The sequence below is a fragment of the Candoia aspera genome, chromosome 6, assembly GCF_035149785.1.
Source record: "Candoia aspera isolate rCanAsp1 chromosome 6, rCanAsp1.hap2, whole genome shotgun sequence".
In the NCBI taxonomy this organism is placed as follows: Eukaryota; Metazoa; Chordata; class Lepidosauria; order Squamata; family Boidae; genus Candoia; species Candoia aspera.
The window spans coordinates 97,064,396-97,092,381 of NC_086158.1; the positions used below are offsets into that span (position 1 = coordinate 97,064,396).

Consider the following 27,986-nt stretch of genomic DNA (forward strand, 5'->3'; position numbering starts at 1 on the left):
AAAAGGAAAGGTAATTGCACAGCTTTTGCAGTTCCGACAAATCACTTAGACCTCCCTCCCTCCCTTCCTTCCTTCCTGTAGGGGAAAGGAAGACTTCCAGACCTGCCGGATTCTGTTACTGCAGCCTTACAATAACGTAGAATTAGCTCATCTAGTCCTGTTTCCTGTCTGGTTTACCTGGGAGGACGGACATCAATCTTGCAAGTCTGAAAGGACCAACCTCCCACCCTCCCTATTTACTGACTGAGCAGTCAGGGTGGGCCCTTCCTAAGTTTCTTCCTCCGGCCATTAATCTGTTGTGGGCTCCTTTCCCTTTTTGTTCCCTAGGCAGCATCTCTTCCCCCCTGCATCTTCCAAGGTCACCCTCACATTCCATCTCACTAACTTCTCTTTCAATTGCTTTGACCTTAGCCTCCAACCTAATTTTCCATGGGTGGGGGGGGGCTATGTACTGCTCTTCTTCTTGATCATGTAGCCAAGTATCTACAGGATTACAGTGGCTGTAGCATATACCAGCTCACTGGTTTGAGTTGTGGTGGTCGAAGGGATTGGATTACAGCCAATTATGATTGGCAACCATCTGTGAATGCAAGTGAAAGATGAAGGAAGCCAAGATTAACAATCCTTTCTTCCTGCTATAATTCTTAGAAAATCTGCCCAGGATGTTGGGGATCCATACAAGCATTATAAAAGGGATGGCAGAGAGAATTGGTGAAAATTCAGTTGTTTCCATGAATAGAAGGCTCCCTCTGGAATATCACCAATCAATGCTGTTTACAAAGAGTCCTTGAATTCTAAATTGTCACTGTGCACATTTCTGAGATTTCATTACCTCTGTCCTGCAGAAGAAAATAGCATGCTTTACATCTGATATAGTGGACTGTAGTTAAAGAAAGGTGGGACGTGTCCTGCTTCTTGAACTTTGGGACCTCCAGGAACTTATCATTCCTGTCCCCATTTTTGTAAGATAGAAGATTGGCAGTGTAGAAATGGTCAACACTTCATCCTAGAAGGCAGTGTCAAATCACTTCTGTTTTGCTGCCAAGAAAAATAGGGTGTGTTAATAATGTCATCAAGAGTCAAGTTCAATATCTGAGGGAATCTTCAAGGCAAATGATATATAACTGGCTTCTTATATACAAAACCAATTGGTTACAGCCAATGTAATATTTGTTTGTTGTTGTTGTTTATTCATTTAGTCGCTTCCGACTCTTCATGACTTCATGGACCAGCCCACGCCAGAGCTTCCTGTCGGTTGTCAACACCCCCAGCTCCCCCAGGGACGAGTCCATCACCTCTAGAATGTCATCCATCCACCTTGCCCTTGGTCGGCCCCTCTTCCTTTTGCCTTCCACTCTCCCTAGCATCAGCACCTTCTCCAGGATGTCCTGTCTTCTCATTATGTGGCCAAAGTATGTCAGTTTTGCTTTTAATATCGTTCCCTCAAGTGAGCAGTCTGACTTTATTTCCTGCAGTATGGACTGGTTTGATCTTGCAGTCCAAGGCACTCTCAGAATTTTCCTCCAACACCACAGTTCAAAAGCATTGATCTTCCTTCTCTCAGCCTTCCTTATGGTCCAGCTCTCACAGCCATATGTTACTACAGGGAACACCATTGCTTTAACTATGCGGACCTTTGTTGTCAGTGTGATGTCTCTGCTCTTAACTATTTTATCGAGATTGGTCATTGCTCTTCTCCCAACGATTAAGTGTCTTCTGATTTCCTGACTGCAGTCAGCATCTGCAGTAATCTTCGCACCTAGAAATACAAAGTCTTTCACTGCTTCTACATTTTCTCCCTTTATTTGCCTGTTATCAATCAAGCTGGTTGCCATAATCTTGGTTTTTTGAGGTCTAGCTACAGGCCAGCTTTTGCACTTTCTTCTTTCACCTTCATCATAAGGCTCCTCAGTTCCTCTTTGCTTTCAGCCATCAAAGTGGTATCATCTGCATATTTGAGATTGTTAATGTTTCTTTCAGCAATTTTAACTCCAGCCTTGGATTCCTCAAGCCCAGCATGTCACATGATGTGTTCTGCATACAAGTTGAATAGGTAGGGTGAGAGAATACAGCCCTGCCGTACTCCTTCCCCAATCTTAAACCAGTCCGTTGTTCCATGGTCTGTTCTTACTGTTGCTACTTGGTCGTTATACAGATTCTTCAGGAGGCAGACAAGATGACTTGGTATCCCCATACCGCTAAGAACTTGCCACAATTTGTTATGGTCCACACAGTCAAAGGCTTTAGAATAGTCAATAAAACAGAAATGGATGTTTTTTTTCCTGAAACTCCCTGGCTTTTTCCATTATCCAGCGGATATTGGCAATTTGGTCCCAAGTTCCTCTGTCTTTTCTAAACCCAGCTTGTACATCTGGCAACTCTTGCTCCATGAATTGCTGAAGTCTAACTTGCAGGATCTTGAGCATTACCTTACTGGCATGTGAAATGAGTGCCACTGTTCGATAGTTTGAACATTCTTTAGTGTTTCCCTTTTTTGGTATGGGGATATAAGTTGATTTTTTCCAGTCTGATGGCCATTCTTGTGTTTTCCAAATTTGCTGGCATATAGCACACATTACCTTGACAGCATCATCTTGCAAGATTTTGAACAGTTCAGCTGGGATGCCGTCGTCTCCTGTTGCCTTGTTATTAGCAATGCTTCTTAAGGCCCACTCAACCTCACTCTTCAGGATGTCTGGCTCTAGCTCACTGACCACACCATCAGAGCTATCCCCGATATTGTTATCCTTCCTATACAGGTCTTCCGTATATTCTTGCCACCTTTTCTTGATCTCTTCTTCTTCTGTTAGGTCCTTGCCATCTTTGTTTTTGATCATACCCATTTTTGCCTGGAATTTACCTCCGATGTTTCTAATTTTCTGGAAGAGGTCTCTTGTCCTTCCTATTCTATTGTCTTCTTCCAGTTCCGCGCATTGCTTGTTTAAAAATAATTCCTTAAATGTAATATTGCCTGCCATAATGTAGGTCTTTGATGGTAATAAAGATTTGATTGATTGATATTGCCTGCTTTCTTTCTTTCCCATTTTTTTTCTTCCAGAATATCCATACAAATAAGTTTACTATAGATCGTCATAGCGGTGTCCTTCGCATCAAAACAGGGATCACCCTCGACTATGAAAAAGCAAGAACTTTTTTTGTTACTGCAGTGGCTAAGGTAAAATATATTCCCCAAAGGGGTAAATGCATAATTGTAAGCCAGATGTGCAGATAATGGAAAATGGCATAAGTTCTAACATAAGCTGGTGATGTATGGTTGTTTTTCATCCCTGAACCTCTATGAAACTGCCTGATCTAGACATGTCAGTCAAAGGACACCAGCTTGAGAAAAGTTGCCTTAAACTTGTATGTTTCTGATAGCAGCAAAGATGGCTATACAGGTAGTCCTCACTTAACAACCATTCATTTAGTGATGGTTCAGACTTACGACGGTGCTGAAAACAATGACTTGCAACTGGTCCTCATGACCATCGTAGCATCCCATGGTCATGCGATCACCATTTTCAACCTTCCCGGCTGGCTTCTAGCAAACATAATCAGTGGGGAACTTCATGATTCACTTAACAACTGTGTGGTTAGCTTAACACCCATGGTGATTTGCTTAATGACCACTGCAAAAAGGTTGTAAAATTTAGTTGGATTCGCTTAATGACAACTTCACTTAGCAACTGAAATTCCGGTCCCAACTGTGGTCATTAAGCGGGGATTACCTGTACTCAGTTCTCTGGGAAGGGACCCAGAGGCCAGCATCTTCTGCAGGACCACCTCTCCTATAACTCCCTGACACTGGAAATCGGCATGCTCACTGCTGATATTTAATAAGCTGCTAAAGATCTGGCTTTTCCATTTTGGACTAAGCAGTGAGGCATGGATGTGTTCGAGGTGAATGGTTGGTGCTGTTAGTATGAATGTAATGTATTGATTCTGTATGGATTTTATATTGTTTAAAAGAGGTTGTATATGCCTATTGTTCCATTGATGTTTTTATTTTATGATTTTGGCTAACTTAGAAGAATTGGAGTTGGACCTGAAACAAATAAGTAAATTATTAAATAAATGTATATGAGGAACATTCAGTCAAGTCCCTTCCCACTTTCATTTTGGAGAGATACATTATCCAATACATGTTATTTATTTCTGCTTCAGTAGTTTTTCAGCTTTTAGATGTTAAAGATCCCCCCCTTATGGGTATGACATCACAATGCATACAGCATACGGAAGGGGCAGCACTTGCATCATGATGTTGCAATTTCCATTTCATCATTTGTCCATCTGACTCTCCTGTGGATCCCCTGTGAATGCAAATGAAAGCAAAAGGGTTATTCTAAGTGTCAGCAAGCATTTTGTGAAACCTCACAAGGGACTTTTACTAGCAGTGAAAAAAGAGAGATAATGGCTCAGTTCAAACACCAAGGTTATCTAAGACAGCAATGGGGGTTAAACTCTTCTCTCAGCTATACTATAGAACTATTAAATAATAATAAAGCTTCTGAAATTAGAAACTGAACTGAATAGCATTAGGTAGTGGAGAGAAAGGAGGTCCATTTTGAGATGATGGAGATAGGGTTTTTTTTCTTCCTTTGGAGAATCTAGTTCCTGCAAGTTACCCATAAGCTTTGTTTCTCCAGAAAATAATCAAAATTCACTGTTAACCCCTTTAACCATAGGTAACAAAACTGAGAAAGAGGAGGCACATGTTACCAACATTTTGGGAATCAGCTGAAGTTCTCCAGGAGGGATAGCTTAGAAAACAACAACCATCCTTACTGAATTTCTCACAATGGTCTTTTCTGGCCCAATTCAGTTTTGGCTTGCTCCAATGAGACATAACAATCTTGGAATTATTTTGCATCCCAGGATGGTGGTGGAAAGCTCCGTGGGAACCACAAGGTGTTTTCAGCCACAACTACCATCACGATCGATGTTGAAGATGTTCAAGACACCCCACCAATTTTTGTGGGTACACCCTATTATGGGTATGTGTATGAGGACACACTGGTGGTAAGTATTACAGGGGTCCTGTTTACCCTACCCAAACATTATGGATTCTGCAAGGAGAACTCAAAAAACAATGGCTAGGATTTAAAAATATCCATATTTGCAGTATGTTGAGGCAATACTTGCTGATTTCCTTTCTGCCCATAAGCCCCCTTTTAGCATGCAACTTCAGCAGATCGTCAGAGACAACAAAGGAGCACAGGTAGATTCTGCTAGAACAGGAGATTGAAAATCATTGGTCCATTATAAAGCAATTTAGAGATGACCTTGGTATGAAAGAACCATAAAGAGGGACTTGGAGAAGCAATTACATAATCCAGGGTTGGCACAAGCATGAGAAAGAAAGAAAATAGCCCGACTTTGCTTTCGTTAGTATAACAGCAGACTGATAGAAACTTGGCCAGACTTTCAAAATCTTGACCTAGACCAGGTCAAGAGACAGACACTGCAGAGATTCCAGGAATTCTGCTTCTGGGGTTTTTGTTTTTTTAATAGGGTATAATAACAGAATCTTGAAAGCCTGTCCAAGTTCTTCTCTGTCTCTTTTTATACAAACACAATCAAGGTGGGTTATTTGGAGGTTTTCATCTTATTCTTGCTTCAACTTCTAGATTATGTAATTTCTTCTCCAGGTCTTTCTTTAACTCTCCTTTCATACCAAGGTCATCTCGAAGCTCCTTTACAATTATATATGATCCAAGGATCTGTGCATAAAGCATAAAAGTAAACATAGCTATTTAGTAGTCCTAGGACTTTTCCCCAAAACCCAAGTGATGTTCTTTCCTCCTGTCCTCCAGAGAGGATCAAAGCCTGTTACTCCAAAAGTTGCTGCCCCAGTTTATTTTTAAAACAAGGCTGGCCAAGTTACTGCCTGTATTCACAACAAGGCCTGAAGATGAGGAGGTGTGTTCATAAGACCTTAAATTATATTGCTGTGACATCGACCCTGATGTTTACAAGTGTTTGGGGAAGCTTGATAGAAATAGGAATGTTGAAGAAAAAAAACTAATAGGGGAAGAGAAGGAGTCAGAGGGATGCAGTAGAATCAGATAGACAATAGGAGCAGAAGAGACAGAAGAGAGATTTTTTTTTTAAAAAAACTGTCGCTTTCTGCAGTGAATTTATTATGTTCTCATGTATAGGGCAAGAGGCTGGATGGTAACTTTATTCTTCTTCCAGGCACCTTCTCCATGCTCTTTCAATCCACCAAACAGGAGAGCAGGATTAATAATCTAATCCAACTGCAGGATTTAGTCTCAGCAGAGATCCAAGTCCAGTTTGTGGCTGCGTATGAGATTTTGGTTAATTCTGCTTTCATTTGCAGGAGTACAAATGGATTTACTTATTTTGAGTCCCTTGTTTTGCGAGAGGAGAGGCTCTATAAACCTGACCAAATAAATAAATAAAATTTAAATTAACCAGTGTCAAGGCCAGCAGCGTGTGAGTTATCTCTGGGGCTCCCTGGAGTTTCCCTGAGGCTTTTATTTATAGCGGGTTCCTCTTCTTGCACTTTCTTATCTTGCGCTGCAGCAATTTCGGTTTCCTGGTACTGTATTTCCCTGCCTATATGGCAGGAGTCTTGCCAATCAGAAGGCGTTCCCTCCTGGGAATACAGGAGGCATTTTTCGTGCACTTTGTAATTTGTGACAATAAAAGATGCAGTAATAATAACGTACTTAATGTAACTATTAACCAGTGAACTGGGAATACCCTAACAATAAAGTAGAGGGCTTGTACACGGAACCCGCTGAAGAAAACAATGCAGTTAAGCATTAAGGACCTCTGCAGAAATTAAATAAATAAATAATATGCTGATGGGGTGTGAATTCTGGGGTGTTCATACCTCCAAACTTGCAAAGCAGGACAGGCAGCCAGATCCTCTTGGTTACATATTTCAGCGATAGGTAAGCCATCATCGTTTGTGCAACAAACAACAATTAATAAAACTCAGGTTCAATACATGAGAATCAAGGACTGAATATTACGAAAAGGATATCCCCTACCCTACACCAGTATTTCTCAACCTTGGCTACTTTAAGATGTGTGGACTTCAACTCCCAAAATTTACCAGCCAGCTTGGCTGGCTGGGGAATTCTGGGACTTGAAGTCCATGCATCTTAAAGTGGCTGAGGTTGAGAAACACTGCCCTGCACATAAACACCCTTTCCCATGTTGACCTGTTCTTTCTTTAAGAACAGTGTTCACCCTGCAGTGTGTCCCTTGGATAAGTCTGATCTCCAGTCTAGGCACAATGACTAAATCATCTCCAATTTCCAATACAATATTTGGATAGTTTCAATATTTTAAAAAAAAATCAAGCAAGGAGACATCAGAACACATCAGTTTCTTTTTAGAAAAAAAAAACATGGTGGCCTAAACTTTTCAGGAACCTTGAGATATTTAAAAAGCAATTTCCAGGATTCCATAGCCAGGTCTGTCATTTCAAGACAAAGCAGGGGAGACATTTTGTGTCCACACAGAGCCTTCTACATGACCCGGGACCTTCAAGTGGTGATCAGGGTTCCATCTCATGTGGAAGCTGATGATCCCGTGTTGGACTGAACATGAAAAGCTAACACCTCAACAGAATTAAAAGTAGCATACAATTATATAGAGGTATTGATAGTATCTTGAAACCTAAAGATCAATACATTGTCTCCCTGCAAAAAGTTGCAAGTTTCCTCTATCTGTATGAAGTCCCATCTCATTTCCTTGGAGTAACACTTCACATTCTTTTTACTTTACTAGGCCTCCTTATACAGAGATTTTTCTTCTCTTTTCTCCTAGGGATCTGAAGTTATAACTGTTGTTGCTATTGATGGAGACAGAGGAAAACCTAATGACATTTATTACACTCTTATGAACGGTAGGTGATTGGTGAAACTGTAAAGGCATCACTAAATCAACTAGAGGTAGAGGAAGGCAGACACAACCTTGAGGAAAGTCTGGAGGAACAGTGAAGGCAAAATAAGAGTCAACCCAGTCCTGGGAAAGGCAAAGATGTGAGAAAGAAACTCACAATAATCTCATCTTAATTGTGTTTGTTATAAGAGGGGGCAGAGAGGCACTCTAGCAGGCTTTCAAGATTTTGCAATTACATCCTTCAACATTCAAGTAGCATTCCTGGAATCTTTGTAGTGTCTGCTTCCTGATCTGGCCTCCCTCAAGGAAGTGACACCATGGTTCTGAATTAACAGATACTTTAGTTGTGGTTTAGCAAACCTAAGGAAACACGTGAGATCTGCAGGGGAAAAAAAAGATTTAAATTTATTTCAGCCTACCATATCATCTTTTGGGTCTTAAGAGTCTTCCAGGTATCTTGTGAGGTCATTCAAGATTGATGTCAACCTTGTAAGGTAGACCAGACAGGAAGCACACTGAGTTAAGCTAATTCTACTTTATGGTAAGGCTACATTAACAGAATCTTGCAAGTCTGAAAGTCCAGCTCTCCCCTCATCCCCTTTACAGCCCAAGAAACTAGGGAGGTTCCACTATTAACATAAAAATCGATAATTAAAAATGTATTCCCGTTGTAGGCTTTATTAAGGAGATACAGATAGGAGGCAGTTTCTAGAGCAGAAGCAAACTTCTTCCTTACTAAAGTTGTGTCTGGTATTGTAATGGTATGTGAGAATGACCTTGGGAGACAGGGAGAAGTGATGCAGCCAAGGGAATGGTCAGATAAAAGGCAACTTAACCTGCAGCAGGAATGTGGGTGGGGCAAGTGGCTCAGAAGGGACCCTCCCTAGTTTCTTGGGCTTTAAAGGGGACGGGGAGAGAGAAGTACTTTCAAACTTGCAATATTCTGTTAATGTAACCTTACCATAAAGTAGAATTAGCTCATCTGGCCATGCTTCCTGTCTGGTCTACTTTGCAAGGCTGACATCAATCCTGTAAGTCTGAAAGTCCCTTCTCCCTGTCTCCCAAGGGCATTCCCACATGCCATTACAGGTATGTGTTTATGTGTGAGTGTGGATGTGCTGTCTTTCTCTTTCAGTGCACAGTTCCAGGCTAGGAGAATAATTTTAGCTGAATGAGGGTCTCAAATTTCTGTAGTGGCTACTATACCTGGGCTGTAAGAATCCGGTCAACACTAGATAGACATTGAGTCACTTGCACACCATAGGTCGTCGAAATGGCTGGCCAAGAATAAATTGTCCTTTCAAATAGAAAAGTACCTGACAATGGGTCTGACGCAATACCACAGGATAGCTCTTACTAGAGCAAGATTTGAGCAACTAGATTCTATGGTCAAATACGTTCGATTCCACCAAGTGCCTTACCTTGAGCGGACATGTGTTTGTGGAGCACCCGAAGTAGAAGACATTGCACGTGTCCTGTTTAACTGCCAACTATATGCCCCAGCAAGGGCTCAGTACCTTCAGACACTAATTGACAGAACCACATACTGGGACCGCAACAAAAGACTATGTTACTTCCTCCAGGGCACAAATGCGTATGTGGTCAATAGAACTGTTAAGTTTATAGCCAGGGCTGTCCAACTGAGAACGCCATTTATAGAACACATTGGGGTGGCATGTAAAGGTGACAAATTCATTTAAACTCTCATTCTTTCTGTATTTTATCACTTGTTTTATCACATCCTGCATTTTTATCTTAGAATTTTATCTCTATTTTATCTTACCATATTTTATCATATTTCATCTCACCATAGTATATTCTAGTTAATTTTACTGTTTTTAGCTGTTTTATGGTATCACGTTTTATATTTTATATCTTATAGTGGCTGATGCCCAACTTTCTGATATGGTCAATTGACTAATCAATAAAGTTACACTAGATAGCAGTAAGAGGTATAAATATCAGCCTCCCATCATCTAGTGCTGTCTTGTTATTTACAGTTGAGATCTGATAGTCCTAAACAAAGATTTCAGGCCAGTTACTCTCTCTCAGTCCAGCTTGCCTAACAAAACTGTTGCTGTGGGGAAAATTGGAGGAGGAAATGGTGTCTATACTTGGATGACAGGTAGAATATAAGCCTAACACATAAATAAACAAATCATGGTTGGATCACTATTAATTTTGATAATTTACTGGCATTTGAATTGGAAGAGTATTCTCATGGGTGCCATATTTATATGCAATTTCTCCCATGTAACTAATCTGTGTGAGAGGCAATTGTGGGTGGGTATTATACACATAATCTTATTTCAGAGATAAGCAATATTTTGGAAGCCACACTTGACAATGGAGAAATGCTCCAGAAACCAAGGTTTTCCCCTCTCCAAATTAGCACGTCTAGGACAAAAGAGTCGGCTGATCTGAAAAGCAAAATGTAATTTGATTTAATTTTAATTTAGTTTACTTGAAAAGAACTCAAATTAATGAAATACTGGTAATATCTTCACTATGAATGTACTACTTTTCTTCTTTGATCAAGTTAAAAAAATACAGTTTGGTACCAAGTTTTGGAACTTCTAAGGACCCAGATTGAGCCAGTTATCTATGATATCAATATTTTTTGTTTGGGAGGAGTATTTTTTTTTATTCCTCTTCAGAGATTGAATTATTTCTAACTGATGAATAGATCCCACATTTTCCTCTTCCATCTGTTTTCTTCTGGAAGAGAGTTTTCCCAGTGATTAAATCAATATATCCCAATTCTGGAATTCCTACAAGGGCTAGGACTGTGATTGTCAGACCCTATATCCATGCAGGAAAGGCTGATAACCATCATAATTATTTCTCAAGGAGACGCCTGTAAAATATACTTAAATATTTATTTATGCTTTGCCAATTTGTACTTGCCCCATGTTTGGCCTCATATGACTCACCAAATCCCCTGCATTGGTAGGTTGTCTGTGGCTTGGTGAATCACAAACTCAGTCATCAGCCTGGAAAAAAAATCACTGATCTCTAAAACTGGCTGTTGTTGGCAAGAAGATTTAACTTTCTTAGCTGACTCATATCCCTTCATGAGTTTGTTTGTTCATTTGTTTTTTGGGGGGCAGGGGCAGGGGCAGATGACATTCATACTTAATATTATGATATTTCAAGTTGTTACTGAAAATGTGTGAGAGAGTGTGCTTTTCCCCTCCAGACACATGCATCAGAAATGAAACCTGTGAAAGTTTAACCTTCTCACTTATCTGGGCTTTATGAGAGATATTCTCACGGTTGGAAGATATAATTATACATCTGTTAATTAAAAGTGTTCTATTTATTTTAACTAGCTTATGTGTCATATGGGGACGCGGTGGCGCTGCGGGTTAAACCGCTGAGCTGCCGATCGGAAGGTCGGCGGTTCGAAACCGCGCGGCGGGGTGAGCTCCCGTTGTTAATCCCAGCTCCTGCACACCAAGCAGTTCGAAAACATGCAAATGTGAGTAGATTAATTGGTACCGCTTCGGCGGGAAGGTAACGGCGTTCCGAGTCGTCATGCTGGCCACATGACCCGGAAGTGTCTATGACAACGCCGGCTCCAAGGCTTAGAAACGGAGATGAGCACCGCCCCCTAGAGTCGGATTCGACTGGACTTTACATCAAGGGAAACCTTAACCTTTACTATGTGTCATATAGCCAAACAATTTGGCATTCAGAGATGGGGCATTGATTCTCAGCATGGGTTCTTAGAGAGATCCAGGGACGTTTCATAGACAGGTTCATGCCAGCTGCTCTTTCAGACTTCTGTGGTTATTTTTCAGGAGGAGCTGGTCATTTTGTGATTTTTCCTCAAACCAAAGTTTGGACAATCTTCAATGCTAGGAATATGTCTAGTTTCCTCAATTTAAGAGCCTGGAGCCCTCACAAAGCTTGCCCTTGAATTTTAATAGCACAGTTCCTCCAAACCATCATTGCAGTTCCCCACCTCTTTCAGCATGGGACACAAGGAAAGTGTGTTTCATATCAACAGAAGCTTAACATCAATATAACAACCAACCCCCAACTCCAGCCCCACCCAAAGGGGAAAAATAGAAAATCACAGCCCCTCCTATGTATGAACAAGTCCAGTCTATTTGGTCTCATCACTTTGAAGCTCATATTCCCCCCAGAATAGTTAATTCAATCTCTGTGCACCAAACATATGCCCCTTCAGGCCTTGGGGCTCTGCTAGGCACAAAAATACATGTCCCAACTTTCCTCCAGACACACTGATACATATCCAGTCCTCTAGTTCATGCTACATCACCTCCCCCCTGCCAACTTAGTATTCTTGAGTGAGAATGTAAAAATATTTGGCCCTTTCTCTGGGAGGAATAGGGAAATTCCTTGATTCCCCTTCCCAGCAAAAGCCACTGCTTATCTCTGATTTAGGGCCAACCCATCCCCCACATTGCAGCTGTCTGAGAGAAAGAAGGGGCAGAAAAAAAAACAGGATTTCTTATTCATACTCTTAAAATATGTTCGTTTGAGAAACAGTAGGTAAAGGTAAAGGTTTCCCTTGACATTAAGTCCAGCCGTGTCCGACTCTAGGGGGCGGTGCTCACCTCCATTTCAAAGCCAAAGAGCCGGCGTTTGTCCGTAGACACTTCCGTGGTCATGTGGTCGGCATGACTAAGCCGAATGCCATTACCTGCCCGCCGAAGCGGTACCTATTCATCTACGCACATTTGCATGTTTTCGAACTGCCAGGTTGGCAGGAGCTGGGACTGGCAACGGGAGCTCACCCCGTCACGCGGATTCGAACCACCAACCTTCCAATCAGCAAGCTCAGCAGCTCAGGGGTTTAACCCGCAGCACCACGTGTCCCTGAGAAACAGTAACTCTACCCTAAATTGGGTTCCTAGAGGATGTTTTGATTGTTTTTTGCTCTCCATGGTCCTGAAATCCCTTCTGTTTACTGAAATTTAAAGTGGCACCTGTATTATATATTTTAAAAATACATATATCTCCTTGTTTTTCCAGAAAGACACTGAGCAGAGAAATATGTTTTTGAAACAAGCAGGGATGAAAGGCATATCCATTTCCACATAATAAGCTGAATGTGGATGCAATCATGTTTAGCACAGGCTGAAAAGAATGAGATCTAATTCACTCATAGCTATCTTAAATCCTATTGATTTCAGCAGGTCTGCTCAAATGACAACTATTTTAAGTCCAAGCCAATATTTCTTAAAAGAGAATAGATAATTTAAGATTGCTTTTATGCCCTTCTTTTGAGACCAAGAAGAACCTATCTGGGTACAGATTACCTATGCAGCATGACTGGATGGTGGCCATCTATCACATTTAATGGAGGGATGACCTTCTCCACTGGCATAGACATTAGATAATGTCTAAGGTCCCAAACAGGAAGCCATTTTGGGAAGTCCACATAACTTCAGTGCTCGGTGGTATGTCCTCATCCAAGGTCATTAGCTGCTGTGTTCAACTAGTTGGATTGTAATAACTGGATTGGATGGTTCAATTCTTTTCTTAATTCTAGGAAACTAAAATTCCCACAGGCATAACTTTGCATATCTCTGTTTTATGACAGGAAGTGAAGGTTCATTTGAAATAAATAATGCAACTGGAGCTATTTCTGTTATTAAAAGCCCAACTCAGCTGAAGAAAGAAGTATATGAACTGAAAATCCAGGTACTTTTTCTTATCCTCCCACCATAAATTTCTAGTGTTACCATGGTTGTGGTGGATTTCTACTGTGCAGAATCTCAACTTCTGTAAAGATAGCACACACTTTTCTCCCCAAGAACTGAGGCACTGAGAGCATCTTTTACAAATGGGTTTCTCAGTTCATACTGCATCTACCAAAGAGATTTTTGGTACAAGCAAGAGAAAAAAAACTGACCTTACTTAATCAGGACCCCAGAAATTGTGGAATAAATAGCCAAATTTGTTCATATGAACCTACAGTAGGACAGGAAAGTGTTATAGCTAGATTTTAGGAAGCAGCACAAGCCAAAATCACAGAGGATGTTAAATGTGATGAGATCACTCCAGGCAAGCAAGAAATCCTTATCTTTCAAGACCCCCAATTCCAAGGAAATGTGTAGTCAGGACACAAGTTGGGGTAATGAGAACACTAGATCTCTATTTTCCAGCTTTAACAATGTGCAACTAAAAAAGCAACCAAGTGTGATATCTGAGTCAGAAAAAGAGGAAAGAACATAACAGAGATTTCCAAGAACCAAGAGTTGTCCCATTCCTACTCATAGAAATGTAGAAAAGCTCCTTTTGTGCAGTGACAACCTTTTCACTTAGCAGTGAATAATTAGGGATGTGTAGGATGGTAAGAAGGAGGGTTAACCAAAAACAGTAGTGAGACCCAAGATTTCACTACTTTACAGAGCCAAGGTGGCATATATGGTGAAAATATCAGGCTGGGACCAGAGAGACCAATCTGCTGGCCTTCTGAAGTAGCACAGACAAGCAGAGAGACTAACATAGCTCAGCTGTCAGTAAAACGTCTTTTCCGAAAATTGTAGCATTTCTATTCTGAATGACAGTTTTCTTCCATAATGTAATATTGACAAGCTTTTCATTTTCCATATCCTTACAAGAAATAGATTTTCTTTTCTTTTCCTCCCCTCTCTTCACCTTGCCATATTGTAGATGAATTCAGTGGCAATTCAAAAACCGTCCATTCATAATATAATGAGTAAGTTAATAGAATTGGGATTGGAAGGATTTTTCTCTCTTACTCTCATGCTTACTTTATAGGAATTCAACTCTACAGTATTTCTGAAATTATTGACCACTTTTCCATTAAAAACTTCATAAAATGTTTCAGTAGCCCATATAAATGAAGGCAATTGCTTAAAGGAAGGCATAAAATTGCTGCCTCTATTGAGTTTCAGATAATTACTTCAGTTTTCTGCTGCAAAAAATAATTTCTAGACAGGGAGTTCTTTGATTGCTAAATCCATATCTACTAAAGCAGATTATCACCAAATCTATTAATACTAGTTAAATCCCAATTTCTAAATGATCTGGAGTATTGAAGGACTGCATTCTTAGTACTATTCCCATGGAAGATCCATTAAAGAAAGTAACTTAAAAATTCTGAATTCTGGTATGACAAGGTCTCTCTGACTATTATTTTTATATTTGGAGATTTATGCAGATTTTTCCTACATTTTTTGGACCAGCAAACTGCACTGTGATGTTCAGCTGAAACATGCTTTAGACTACACATTTAACCAGCCTTTCTTAGCCTTTTGATCCTGGAGGAACCCTTGAAATATTTTTCAGGCTCAAATATAGGCCAGAAGTTACAAAATTATTATATTTGTTTCATGTGAAGGCCTGTATATATGCATTAACAGTGTTCCTAAACTAAAAATTAAGAATGAAACTTAACTCTTTAATGTGAAGTTGCCTTAATTTGAAATAATTATTTCAATTTATTATTAATTGTTTAAATAAACCATGATCTCCCAGGGAACTCCTAGGGACCTCTTGCGGAACCCTCGGGTGCCACAGAACCTGGTTGAGAAACTCTGCTTTAAACAATAACCAACTTCTGTTTTGTGTATGAGTTTGAAAATGTGAAACAAAAAAAAAACTTGCATTCATATGCCAGCTAAATGAATGTCTCCTTGACTGATACACAGATGGAGGGACTTTGAGTGTCAAAACTCACAGCATCAGTAAACTAAATACTTCACCGAAAGGCAATTGCAACAGGGTGGTCCAGAAACAAGCTGGCATGGGATCCAGGCATGGAGGGTAGAATAAACCATTCAGGTTTTATTGTTGGCTTTTAAATATATTAAGACCTCCTCCAGAAAAAACATTTCCTCATACAGAAAATATCTTCCAAAGGAAAATGGGTCATTTTAAGCAAGTTTTAAAACATTGTAAGGCCAGAATTTGCTTCTTTATACTCCTGGTGAGGAACATTAAGGTTTTTTTGCTCAAGTTTTTTTTTTTAGTTTGGTGAGTCTCTTTTTCAATCTACAAGAATTTTTCTTCAGACTCCTGTGCTTGCATTCAAATAAATGTTTCAGGTTAACTTATTTCCTGACACAGCCATGGACTGGGCTTTATTTGTTTTATATGGAATTTGATCCTGATTTTTAGTGTTACTAGAAATGCGTGCATTTCTTAAGTGTTAACTTACTTATGATATAAAGGGATCTGTTGATATATGCAGAAATATAAATATATGGTTGGTATGTGGATCCTCTCCTCTCCTCTCCTGACTATTTTATATAAACTTACCAAGGAAATCTACATCCCAAGAACATTTTTTTTTTAAAGAAGAAGAAAGTACATCATAACACAAGAATGGATTTCATTACACTAAAGGTTTTTGGCAAATAACTATTCCGTCTCTTCTTCACTTGTTTGAACATTAAAGCCCTATTTTTTTTAAAAAAAATACCTTCATTTATTTGTTTAGTAATTAATCTGCTCTCTTCCAAATTTACCTGGTTCCATGGGCATCTGCAAGGGACAGCAGGTAACCTTATATGTGTTATGACATCATGGCAAAAATGGTGCATTTAACATCATTGTGGCTTCTACCAGCTACCTGCTTTTCTTCCCAAATAAATTCTACTGTTTCTAACCCATGGAAGTGTTGCAGAAGGAACAGCATCCACAATACAATATAAAACCAGAAGGGGATGAGAGTGGGCAAAGGTCCTTATCCTTTTTCTTTCCCCTTTGCCATAGGCTTCCGAAATTGGTTCAGAAGACAGTGGCAGTGACCATGCTTCCACCACCATCATCATAAGAGTGGTAGATCTTAACAATCACCCACCAACGTTCTATGGAGAAAGTGGGCCCCAGAACCAATTTGAACTCACCATGTATGAGCATCCACTGGAAGGTGAAATCTTGAGGGGCCTCAAAATTACCGTCAATGATTCAGATCAGGTCAGTAGGCACCCAGCCTGTATCTTCCTCCTTCTGGGATTGGGATTGGGTTCACGCAACATGCTGTATGCTAAAATTGGATTAACAGAGCCTAATGCCCATGATCCCATCTCTCATAATCTTAACACACTGCTGTGGTTCACACAATCCTAAAATACTAGCTTGAAAATAAGTAAATAAATAAACAGAGGGTCAAGGATGCAGAATCTGAAATGAGCAAAACCATTTTAGCAATTGCATAGTATGTTGTAAAACTCCAACTTGAAAAAACACATTGCTGTAGACAAATCACTGTTTAAGGCCATTGCTTGCTTTCTGAGCAGGGCCATTCATGGGGTGAGGGGCAAACCCATTTTAACATCACTGTATAAGCTCCACCCCTTGCATATTTGCATTGCAATATCACAGGCTAGAGGGCGGAGTTTACAACAGGATCTTGCAATGCACATTTGGTCACGTGGATGAGATTTGGGCTTTCTGTAGATTCCTATGGTCAGGTTTTGAAAACAAATCACTGGACTAGACAGTGTCCAGCAAGCCCTGTGGTCTTTCTTTGGGTAGAGATGGCTCCATTGCTTGATGAAATATATACACTAGTGCTTTCCTTCTTCCATTTCATTTTCCAAATCCTTCCGCAGGTAAGCTATCTTAGATCATGGCTTTGAAAAATAATCATTCTGGGGGCAAGTACTGCTTTATTTAAACAGAGCAATGGGATTCATTTACATAATAATTTACTGAAGGCCTTCTAGTACAGTAGAGCTTCCCCCAAGAAAAGGTGACAGAAGTGCTACGGAAACCTTTGAAATAGCTTCAACCTGAGCTAACCCAGGAGAGAAAACTTAAGTTGTGATTAGTTCATCTCCATGTATTATTTGCAATGATTGAAAACAAAATCTAGCCCATGGACAAGGAGATCATAGTTAAATGTTGGGCCAACATGGCTACATTATTTATTTACTAGATCTATACCCTATCTTTATTTTGGGCAGCTCAAGATGGTATATCTTATGCTCCTAATTTTTCCCACAGCAACAACCCGGGGACATGGGTTGGGCTTAGAGAGAGACGAAAGGCCCAAAATACCCCAGCCAGCTTCCATGCCTAAAGGAGGCCTAGAACTCACAGCCTCCCAGTTTCTAGTCCAGTACTTTGACCACTATACCAACTGGCTCTCTATATTCTGCATAGTTTTACTATATGCCACCCGAAGTAACACTCAGGAGATGGGCAGCTGCACAAATTTGATAAATAAATGAATAATAAACCAAACTTAGTGTCATCCCAGGAGTTAAAATAACAAACTGTTGAGGCAGAATCTCATCCCTGTTGCTGTTCTTGTTACAAAAAGCAGCCAAATTAAAATAGAACTGCTTCCTGGAGACCGGCAACAGATCATTATTCCTGGTGCATTTGACCCTTGTTTGTTTATTGTTTATTTGCTTATTATATCCTCCACCCGCACCCTTAAACCTTATAAAACAATAGGATTGTGCAGTGCTTTGGGTTCAGTCTTGAAAAAGTACTTCTGGGTGTGCAAAATTTCTTTAGCACTTGACTGTGTCACTTTAAAGTAGCTGCATCATTTCCTGGGATGGTACAGCTCCCCTGCACGGTGGCTGGGAAAAGACATGGCTGCTTTAGAGAGATGCAGACAGTTGTTTCATTCATGCTCCAAAGCACTTTTTGGATATCAAATCCAGAACACTGCACAGTCCATAAAATAATTTAATATTGCTTTTTGACACTGACAGTGGTTTTCCAGTTTTTATTTATCGTATTAGCTAAACTATTAGCCCGTTGTGTTTTGAATTGCATAGAGACTGATTGTGCAAGCAAAAACAAACTATCCCTAATTCCTGCAACCTGTGATTTAGCTTAATTTTTTAACCTTTCCTGCAACCAACTAGGTTGCACATTTCATACTGATATTAAGCACTGAAGCTTATGCTCCAGGTTGCTCTCACATTTCACCTATCAAAATGAGGAATTCCAGCACTGAGGATGGGTAAATCAACAACCACTAGATCTATTTTTTATAAAAGCTGGCTGTGTTGTACAACATGAGAGAGATTACTTTAGAAATCAGTACTCTGTTATCCAATAACAAGAATGTGATCATAACTCCCAGCCTCAGATCCCTGGTGGAAAAAAGAGAAACTCTGTCCATCTGGCAACTATTGTGATGTCCTCCAAATTTCATGGATTTTAGTTCCCACGTTCTAAGCTAACAGGGCCAAGAACAAGGTATTGCGGAAGTTCTAGTCCAAAATTTCTGAAGAACTTGGAGTTGTCTTCTTCTGGGAAGAAAGATTATGCAAAATCTCCCGTTATGTGTAAAGTCCTTATAAATGTTCAGTAGCAGGTCCATGATGAGTGCTGGTTATAGTCAAATGATAGAAAGAAATGTGGGTGTGGTGGGCTTTGCATGTGGGAACGAAGTGTGAAAAGAAGGCTTTGTTGATGGACACACACTGTACTGGAAATGGGACAATTTCACACCACCACAAACCGATCTTAACTTGTTTCCATACCTTTTCTTCACAGGGAGCAAATGCCAAATTTAACCTCCACCTCGTTGGGCCTGGTGGAATTTTCCGTGTCGTCCCTCAGACAGTCCTAAACGAAGCCCAAGTCACAATAATAGTGGAACATTCTGCTGCAATAGATTATGAGAAGTTCCAGGAGTTAGCCTTCAAGGTATTGCAATGACCTTGGCTTTCTGTAATTAAAGCTTGAATCAAAAAGTGGGAATGGACTGTCTTCGCTGCCTTGAGCTCGGAATTTCAAACATTTTGAGGAAGAAGAAAAATAAAGATTAACCACTTCATAGGTTCTAGAGGTGAAATGCCCCCTGACCAGATCTGCATGTGAAATTTTACATACAATAGATGGATATCTATTTTTGAAATGGTGGTGCCTCATATTCCTAACACCCTTAACCTATAGTTTTCATCAGAGAATACCAAGATAATGCATGGTATTATTCTTAGCGGACAGACTACAGGTACTCCTCATTTAACAGCCACAACTGAGACCAGAATTTTGGTTGCTAAGCAAAGTGGTAATTAAGCGAATCCAATCTGATTTTACAACTTTTTTGCAATGGTTGTTAAGCGAATCACTGAGGTCATTAAGCGACCACATGGTCATTAAGCAAATCATGTGGTTCCCCATTGAGTTTGCTTGCCAGAAGCCATCCGGGAAGGTCGAAAAGCAATCATATGACCACGGGACACTGCGACGGTCATAAATGCAAACCAATTGCCAAGCACCCAAATTGTGATCACGTGACCACGGGGACACTGCGACAGTCATAAGTGTGAGGACTGGTCATAAGTCCGTTTTTCCAGCACTGTTGTAGGTCTGAACTGTCACTAAACGAATGGTTGTTATGCAAAGACTACCTGTATTAGAATGAAATCTTGATCCAGACTTCACTCAAGAAAGTGAGTGGATTAATTTCCAAGAAGAGGTTATTTGTGGTCAGCTGAGTGGGCACACTTCCCAGATAGAAATGTGCATGAGACACAGAGTCTGGTGACCTTTTATGAACCTTTACGTCCTATTATACATGTGCACTTACAATTTCCTTTTACAACTCCTTGGAACGTTTATCGGTTTCTTTTACCATATACAGTATGCAGCGGAGCTTGAAAGTTTGCACACCCCTTTGAACGTTCAATATTTCTGCATAAATGTGACCTAAACTGTGGTCTGTTCTCCACACAAGTCCTAAAACTAGATAAAGGGAACCCAATTAAACAAATGAGTCAAAAACATGATACTGGTTCATTTACTTGTTGAGGGAAATGATCCAAAGATACATAGAATGCATGACAAATAAAAATGGCTTTTTCCTATAGACAATGACCATTTGAACACACATGTTAATTAGTTTAAATGGCAGCTTTTTACGCTTTTTAAATAACGATTTCCTAATTCCCTGTTTACTTCCTTAGCTTCTTGCAATAGAAGTGAATACACCTGAGAAATTTAGCTCAACGGCTGATATTGTGATTCATCTCTTGGATACCAATGATAATATACCCACATTTTCATCAGACTACTACATTGTCAAGATCCCAGAGAATTCTCCCGGGGGCTCCAATGTGGTTGCTGTAACCGTAAGTACCTTTCATTCTTTTTAAGCCAGTCCCTGTTTCACTTATTGCTTTCCTAATAGTCGATCTACTTGGTGATGTAGTTATTTTGCACCATTCTCTCTGAAAGCTTAATCCTTTTTTATATTTATTTATACACTTAAATTCATGGGCATAGACACTAATCAGATCCAGTACCTCCTGCATTTTAGAAGGCCTTCCAAAAATTTGCAAAAAGAAGCAGATACATGAAAGCAAACTTTTTCTCCCAAAAGACAAATTATAGGAACAATTTGGGGTGAAGAAGCAGTAGAAGGAAAAGTTACTACCCAGCAGTTGTTTCTCCCCTGAAAAATCAGCCATTTCAATCGCTTACTGTACATTAGAATGTAAACTGATGTTGAATCTTCAGTATGATCTGTTTTGCTGGCAAAATATGCAACAATTTGCAGAACTTCTGCATAATATGAATGTTGGCATCACTCCCATCTCAATCATTCCATTTTCTTCCTAAGGCAATCGATCCTGATTCAGGCCTTTGGGGTGAATTGAAATACTCAATATATGGAACAGGAGCAGACCTGTAAGTTTGCAGTGTGTCTGTTTATAAGCGTATGGATATATAAATATATACAATTGTAATATAAATAGGATATTTTAAAGGAAAATGCAATAATGTTATACATCAGGAGTAATAAGAGTAAAGAAAATGCTCATCATATTCAAGCACGATCATTTGCATTCCTATTTCTTACCAGCCTTATTCTGATTTGGGCAAGGAATAAGGAAGGGACCAAATCTTCCTGGTTCCCCTTTCCTGCACAAATCAAATGTCTATGTGAAAGTCTGTTAGAAGTCTATTATTTTAAATGAAAGAGTGACTGATAGTTTTTCTTACCTGCAGTCTCCAGAATGGAACAGGTATGGATGAGATTGCAGTCTTTCTGACATTAAATGCAAAACCTACAATTTATATACCATAGGATAGCAATCAGAAGGAAAAAGTCTTCACCCTTTTGTGTTATAAATTGGATCTGATGAACTGCATGCCACGTGCTACATGCCTCACTATTCTCTTGCTAGCATTCTGAAGGTCTCTATTTGGAGTATTGAAAGAAAAATCTCCTTAAAATGCAACTCAAGATGTGTTGGTTACATTGGCACTTACAGTTGCTTGCCATCAACTTCTTCTTCAAGAGATAGATAGATGATAGATGATAGAGGATGGACGGATGGATGGATGGATGGATGGATGGATGGATGGATGGATAGATAGATAGATAGATAGATAGATAGATAGATAGATAGATAGATACAGTATTCAATCCAGGGTCATACCTACAACTTTGGGATTTTCTGATCGTTTCTATCTAATTGGTAACCAAAGCTGACCCAGCTCAGCTATCAAGGATGGTTTAATTGATTTTCCTATACATTGCAGAGAGTTGGATTCGTTTATCTATGTGGTTCCCTTCTAACTCCACTATTCTATGATTCTATGAAGTTCTTCTCCCCAAGGCACTCAACCCAGCCCTTCAACTCATTGTCCTATGTGTTTGCATTTTTAATTTTTTTTAATAAAAATTGTTTTTGAAATTCTTAAAAAACTGAATCAGTCCCACATCTGAATGGCTACTTCATTACTGTAGTTCTGAATGCTCTCTGGAATAGTGGATTATGTAAAATTTTAACTGTATGTTGCTTTGAATATACTGTACAGAAAAATGATTAATGGATATGTAACTAAATCAGTTAATGAATAACCTCCAACCTAGGCAAGCAGAAGTAACAAGGAGAAATCATTTTGACAGTAGTGATTCTTTTTCTGTGTACTTGCCCCCTTTCCCCCAGTTTTCTGATTCATCCATCTGCTGGAATTATCTACACTCAGCCATGGGCCATGTTAGATGCAGAAAACAACTCTAAGTACCATTTTTATGTGAAGGCAGAAGATATAGAAGGGAAGCATAGCTTGGCTGAAATCTTCATTACTGTACTTGATGTCAATGATCACTCTCCAGAGTTCAGTGAGAATATTCAGGAAAAAACCATGATTATTGGATCCCCAGTTAAAGTTGAGGTGGGTCATAATATTCGTGCTCTCTGTGAGGTGATGGTTCATGATAAGAAGACCCTTAAAAGCCAAATAATAGGGCTGTGCAATGCTTTAGATTCATTTCCAGGAAGGTGGTTTGGAGAACATGACAGCATGACACTTGTCTCCAGCACTTGAAAGCAGCCACAGTACATCTCTTCCCAGAATCACAGATTCTACATGATCCTGAGAAAGGATGAAGTGACTTTCAAAGGCACCATTTTGAAAATGAATTCCAAGCATTCAACAGCCCAGCTAAATAATACCCATATTTCCAAGGGGCAATATTAACTTGTAAGCTATAGAATTAGGTGGATAAGAAGGAAAGTCATTCTTCTTAATGAATCAGCAAGAGCACAGATCAAGTGTAATTTCATTCATTAAGATACTTCAGAGAATATTTTGTACTTTCCTGTAGACATGAATAGATGGGCTATATTTATGAAGGCAGAAAACACAGAGCTTGCAGATGGAAAGAAAAAAAAAAAACATCTGTAGAAAGGAGTTGGGGGACACAGTATAATGTTGAGAATGTTCTGCAACTGAGCCATGAAGAAACTGAGATAGTTGAGGATAGTTGGGCCTTTATTTGGTGAGATTGGCTTATGAAATGTAAATAAAAAGGATATTTATGTTTAAAAGCTGTGGATTACTTCCAGGTCCCCCCATCCCCTCAAATTTATAATGAGGGAATGGTTCCATGTCACCATTGCAATTATTCACCATTGCATCGTCCAATTTTGCAAATGGGAAAAATAAAAAAAAAAGGGGGGGGTAATAGAAGAGCTAAGTTTTGAAAAGAAAATGTGATTTTAACATTCTAATAGTTAAGTCTGTTTCCAAAATGCAATTGGATTCCACTCCACTAAATTATAATCGGGAAATGGGCTGCGAAATCCAGGGCCCAGATAGGGAGGTATGATAACTAGTTATTAAGTGAATTCTTCTCCTTGACTTCTTTAAAATAGACTAACATTTATTTAAAAACTATTTTTCATCAATCTGAAAAAAAAAAAAAAAATCCAAAACAGGCAACAGACCAAGATGCAGAAGAACCCAATAACATTGTTGACTATGCCATTATGCAAGCTGATCCGGCCAACGTGTTTGATATTGATCAAAGCACTGGAGAAATAAAATTAAAATCTTACATACAATCCTTGGACATCATTCACAACATCACCAAGAACAAAGACTGCATATGGTCAGTGGTTATTCAAGCAAAAGATCGGGGGTCTCCATCGTTGAGTACCACAGCTGTTCTGAAAATTGACATCACAGAAGAGGTAAGAGGATAAAATTGATGAGAAAAGGCAAAGTGGGAGACCAAGGTAGATGGCTGAAAAGCCAAGAGGGATTTTGTCTTCAGTGTTTATTAATTGTATTAAACTGAGGTTGGATAAAATCTTGGAGTATGATCCAATGGAAAATTCTACTTTATTGAAAACTGCAGCTAATGGCCTTCTCTGGAGTCAGAGTCCAAAAGGTGTTGCTTTGATCCACTGAGTATTTCTTCAGGGTTCCAGTCCATTTCACACTCTGAAAGATGTTGTCTGGAGATCTAGGTCATGATGCAGGTGACACACAGCTCCATTCTTCATCAGTTCTCTCCAGGAGGACAGCAGAAGCTCTGAGGCTAATAAATAGAAATTTAATCCAACCAGGACAGAAATATCTTCTAAGAAACCTAACTGGGTGATCCAGCCTCCTTTGGCATTGCTTCTCATGAATTGAGGGTTCTGTTTTGAGATGCTTCTGGATCCAGCTCTGTTCCTGGACAGGTGATTGCTCTGACTAGGAAGGCCTTTGCTCAGGTTTAGTTGGTTCACAAAACTAGTACCTGGACTAGTCATCCCATTTTGACAGTAGCAATGTCATTACCATACCGCTGATGACAGCTTCTCAATGTGAACCTGTGATTCCACCCCATTCTTTCTGCATTGGCTCACATTTTTACACCCAATTAAAAATTCTGCTTATTAGTACTTCTATGATGGCCTTTAAAACCCTAAACATTTTAAATCCAAAGTAGCTTAAAGTGTGATTTCCTTTAAGCCAGCCATTTAAATATGCAGTGGAAACCCTGATTCAGTTTGAAAGATGGCTGGAGACTGTTGAAAACATGGTGGTCACTCAGAACCAGAAATTCCCTCTCCTGGGAGCCCCACCAGCCTCTTCTCTTTCGTCACTAATTCTGGAGTAAGAACTGGAAACACATACTCCAGGGGCAAATTTTGGAGCTTGCTTTCTATCTGAATTCAGACTTATTTCTATACCCTGATTCAGTTAGTGATTTTTTAAAGATGGTTCTCTTTGCTATTTTTGCCTCTCCCTTCTCTTCTCTCAATTTATTCAGGATTACATTGTTTGTATCTCTAACAGTTTTTGTTGAAGAAGCAGCTTATTAATCTTATAAACAAGCCAACAAATGAGTGTGGACAAATAGGATAGCTACAGTACAACATAGACAAGACTTTTAAATGGATACCAAAATGGTTAGGTAATATATGGGCATTTATTAAAATGTGTTTAAGTCTTGTTAGGGGTTTCCATATACCATCAGAAGATGAGACCCCCAGGTCGGAAGATGGTCAAAATGCTACTGGGGAGGAACAGAGGATGAGTTCAACTAGCCCCAGACGTGATGACGCAGCTAGCTCAAAGCCGAAAGGACGGCTAGCGGCCGACGGTGCTGGTGGTGAACAGCGAATCTGATTTTCTAAGGATCAACACGCCATTGGAACCTGGAATGTAAGATCTATGAGCCAGGGCAAATTGGATGTGGTTATTGGTGAGATGTCAAGATTAAAGATAGACATTTTGGGCGTCAGTGAACTGAAATGGACTGGAATGGGCCACTTCACATCAGATGACCACCAGATCTACTACTGTGGACAGGAGGACCACAGAAGAAATGGAGTAGCCTTCATAATTAATAGTCAAGTGGCTAAAGCAGTGCTTGGATACAATCCAAAAAATGATAGAATGATCTCAATTCGAATTCAGGGCAAGCCATCTAACATCACAGTGATCCAGATATACGCCCCAACCACAGATGCTGAAGAAGCTGAAGTAGAGCAGTTCTATGAGGATCTGCAGCACCTACTGGACAACACGCCTAAAAGAGATGTTATTTTCATCACAGGAGACTGGAATGCTAAGGTGGGCAGTCAACCGACACCTGGAATTACAGGTAAGCATGGCCTGGGAGAACAAAATGAAGCAGGACATAGGCTGATAGAATTTTGCCAAGACAACTCACTCTGCATAACAAACACTCTCTTCCAACAACCTAAGAGACGGCTTTATACATGGACTTCCCCAGATGGACAACACCGAAATCAGATTGACTACATCCTTTGCAGCAAAAGGTGGCAGACATCTGTACAGTCAGTAAAAACAAGACCTGGAGCTGACTGTAGTTCAGATCACGAACTTCTTCTTGCACAATTTAGGATCAGACTAAAGAGATTAGGGAAGACCCACAGATCAGCTAGATATGAGCTCACTAATATTCCTAAGGAATATGCAGTGGAGGTGAAGAATAGATTTAAGGGACTGGACTTAGTAGATAGGGTCCTGGAAGAACTCTGAACAGAAGTTCGCAGCATTGTTCAGGAGGCGGCAACAAAATACATCCCAAAGAAAGAGAAAACCAAGAAGGCAAAATGGCTGTCTGCTGAGACACTAGAAGTAGCCCAAGAAAGAAGGAAAGCAAAAGGCAACAGTGATAGGGGGAGATATGCCCAATTAAATGCAACATTCCAGAGGTTAGCCAGAAGAGATAAGGAATTATTTTTAAACAAGCAATGTGCAGAAGTGGAAGAAGACAATAGAATAGGAAGGACAAGAGACCTCTTCCAGAAAATTAGAAACATCGGAGGTAAATTCCAGGCAAAAATGGGTATGATCAAAAACAAAGATGGCAAGGACCTAAGAGAAGAAGAAGAGATCAAGAAGAGGTAGCAAGAATATACAGAAGACCTGTATAGGAAGGATAACAATATCGGGGATAGCTTTGATGGTGTGGTCAGTGAGCTAGAGCCAGACATCCTGAAGAGTGAGGTTGAGTGGGCCTTAAGAAGCATTGCTAATAAGAAGGCAGCAGGAGATGATGGCATCCCAGCTGAACTGTTCAAAATCTTACAAGATTATGCTGTCAAGGTAATGCATGCTATATGCCAGCAAATTTGGAAAACACAAGAATGGCCATCAGATTGGAAAAAATCAACTTATATCCCCATACCAAAAAAGGGAAACACTAAAGACTGTTCAAACTATCGAACAGTGGCGCTCATTTCACATGCCAGTAAGGTAATGCTCAAGATCCTGCAAGGTAGACTTCAGCAGTTCATGGAGCGAGAATTGCCAGATGTACAAGCTGGGTTTAGAAAAGGCAGAGGAACTAGAGACCAAATTGCCAATATCCGCTGGATAATGGAAAAAGCCAGGGAGTTTCAGAAAAACATCTATTTCTGTTTTATTGACTATTCTAAAGCCTTTGACTGTGTGGACCATAAAAAATTGTGGCAAGTTCTTAGTGGTATGGGGATAACAAGACATCTTGTATGCCTCCTGAAGAATCTGTATAACGACCAAGTAGCAACAGTAAGAACAGACCACGGAACAACGGACTGGTTTAAGATTGGGGAAGGAGTACGGCAGGGCTGTATACTCTCACCCTACCTATTCAACTTGTATGCAGAACACATCATGCGACAAGCTGGGCTTGAGGAATCCAAGGCTGGAGTTAAAATCGCTGGAAGAAACATTAACAATCTCAGATATGCAGATGATACCACTTTGATGGCTGAAAGTGAAGGGGAACTGAGGAGTCTTATGATGAAGGTGAAAGAAGAAAGTGCAAAAGCTGGCTTGCAGCTAAACCTCAAAAAAACCAAGATGATGGCAACCAGCTTGATTGATAACTGGCAAATAGAGGGAGAAAATGTAGAAGCAGTGAAAGACTTTGTATTCCTAGGTGCGAA

At 39.9% G+C, this 27,986-nt stretch overlaps 1 protein-coding gene across 2 annotated transcripts in view; it reads left to right on the top strand.

Annotated features, from left to right (window-relative positions):
- CDHR1 (cadherin related family member 1) overlaps nt 1–27,986 on the top strand; it is a 43,607-nt gene that overhangs the window by 10,756 nt on the left and 4,865 nt on the right. For both annotated transcript variants that reach the window (XM_063307725.1, XM_063307724.1), the window contains exons 7-16: nt 3,059–3,175; nt 4,876–5,019; nt 7,804–7,882; nt 13,454–13,554; nt 16,597–16,800; nt 19,348–19,500; nt 20,763–20,927; nt 21,419–21,486; nt 22,755–22,983; nt 24,030–24,284. In XM_063307725.1, the coding sequence (XP_063163795.1) occupies nt 3,059–3,175; nt 4,876–5,019; nt 7,804–7,882; nt 13,454–13,554; nt 16,597–16,800; nt 19,348–19,500; nt 20,763–20,927; nt 21,419–21,486; nt 22,755–22,983; nt 24,030–24,284 (1,515 nt within the window). The remainder of the gene's footprint in view (nt 1–3,058; nt 3,176–4,875; nt 5,020–7,803; nt 7,883–13,453; nt 13,555–16,596; nt 16,801–19,347; nt 19,501–20,762; nt 20,928–21,418; nt 21,487–22,754; nt 22,984–24,029; nt 24,285–27,986) is intronic.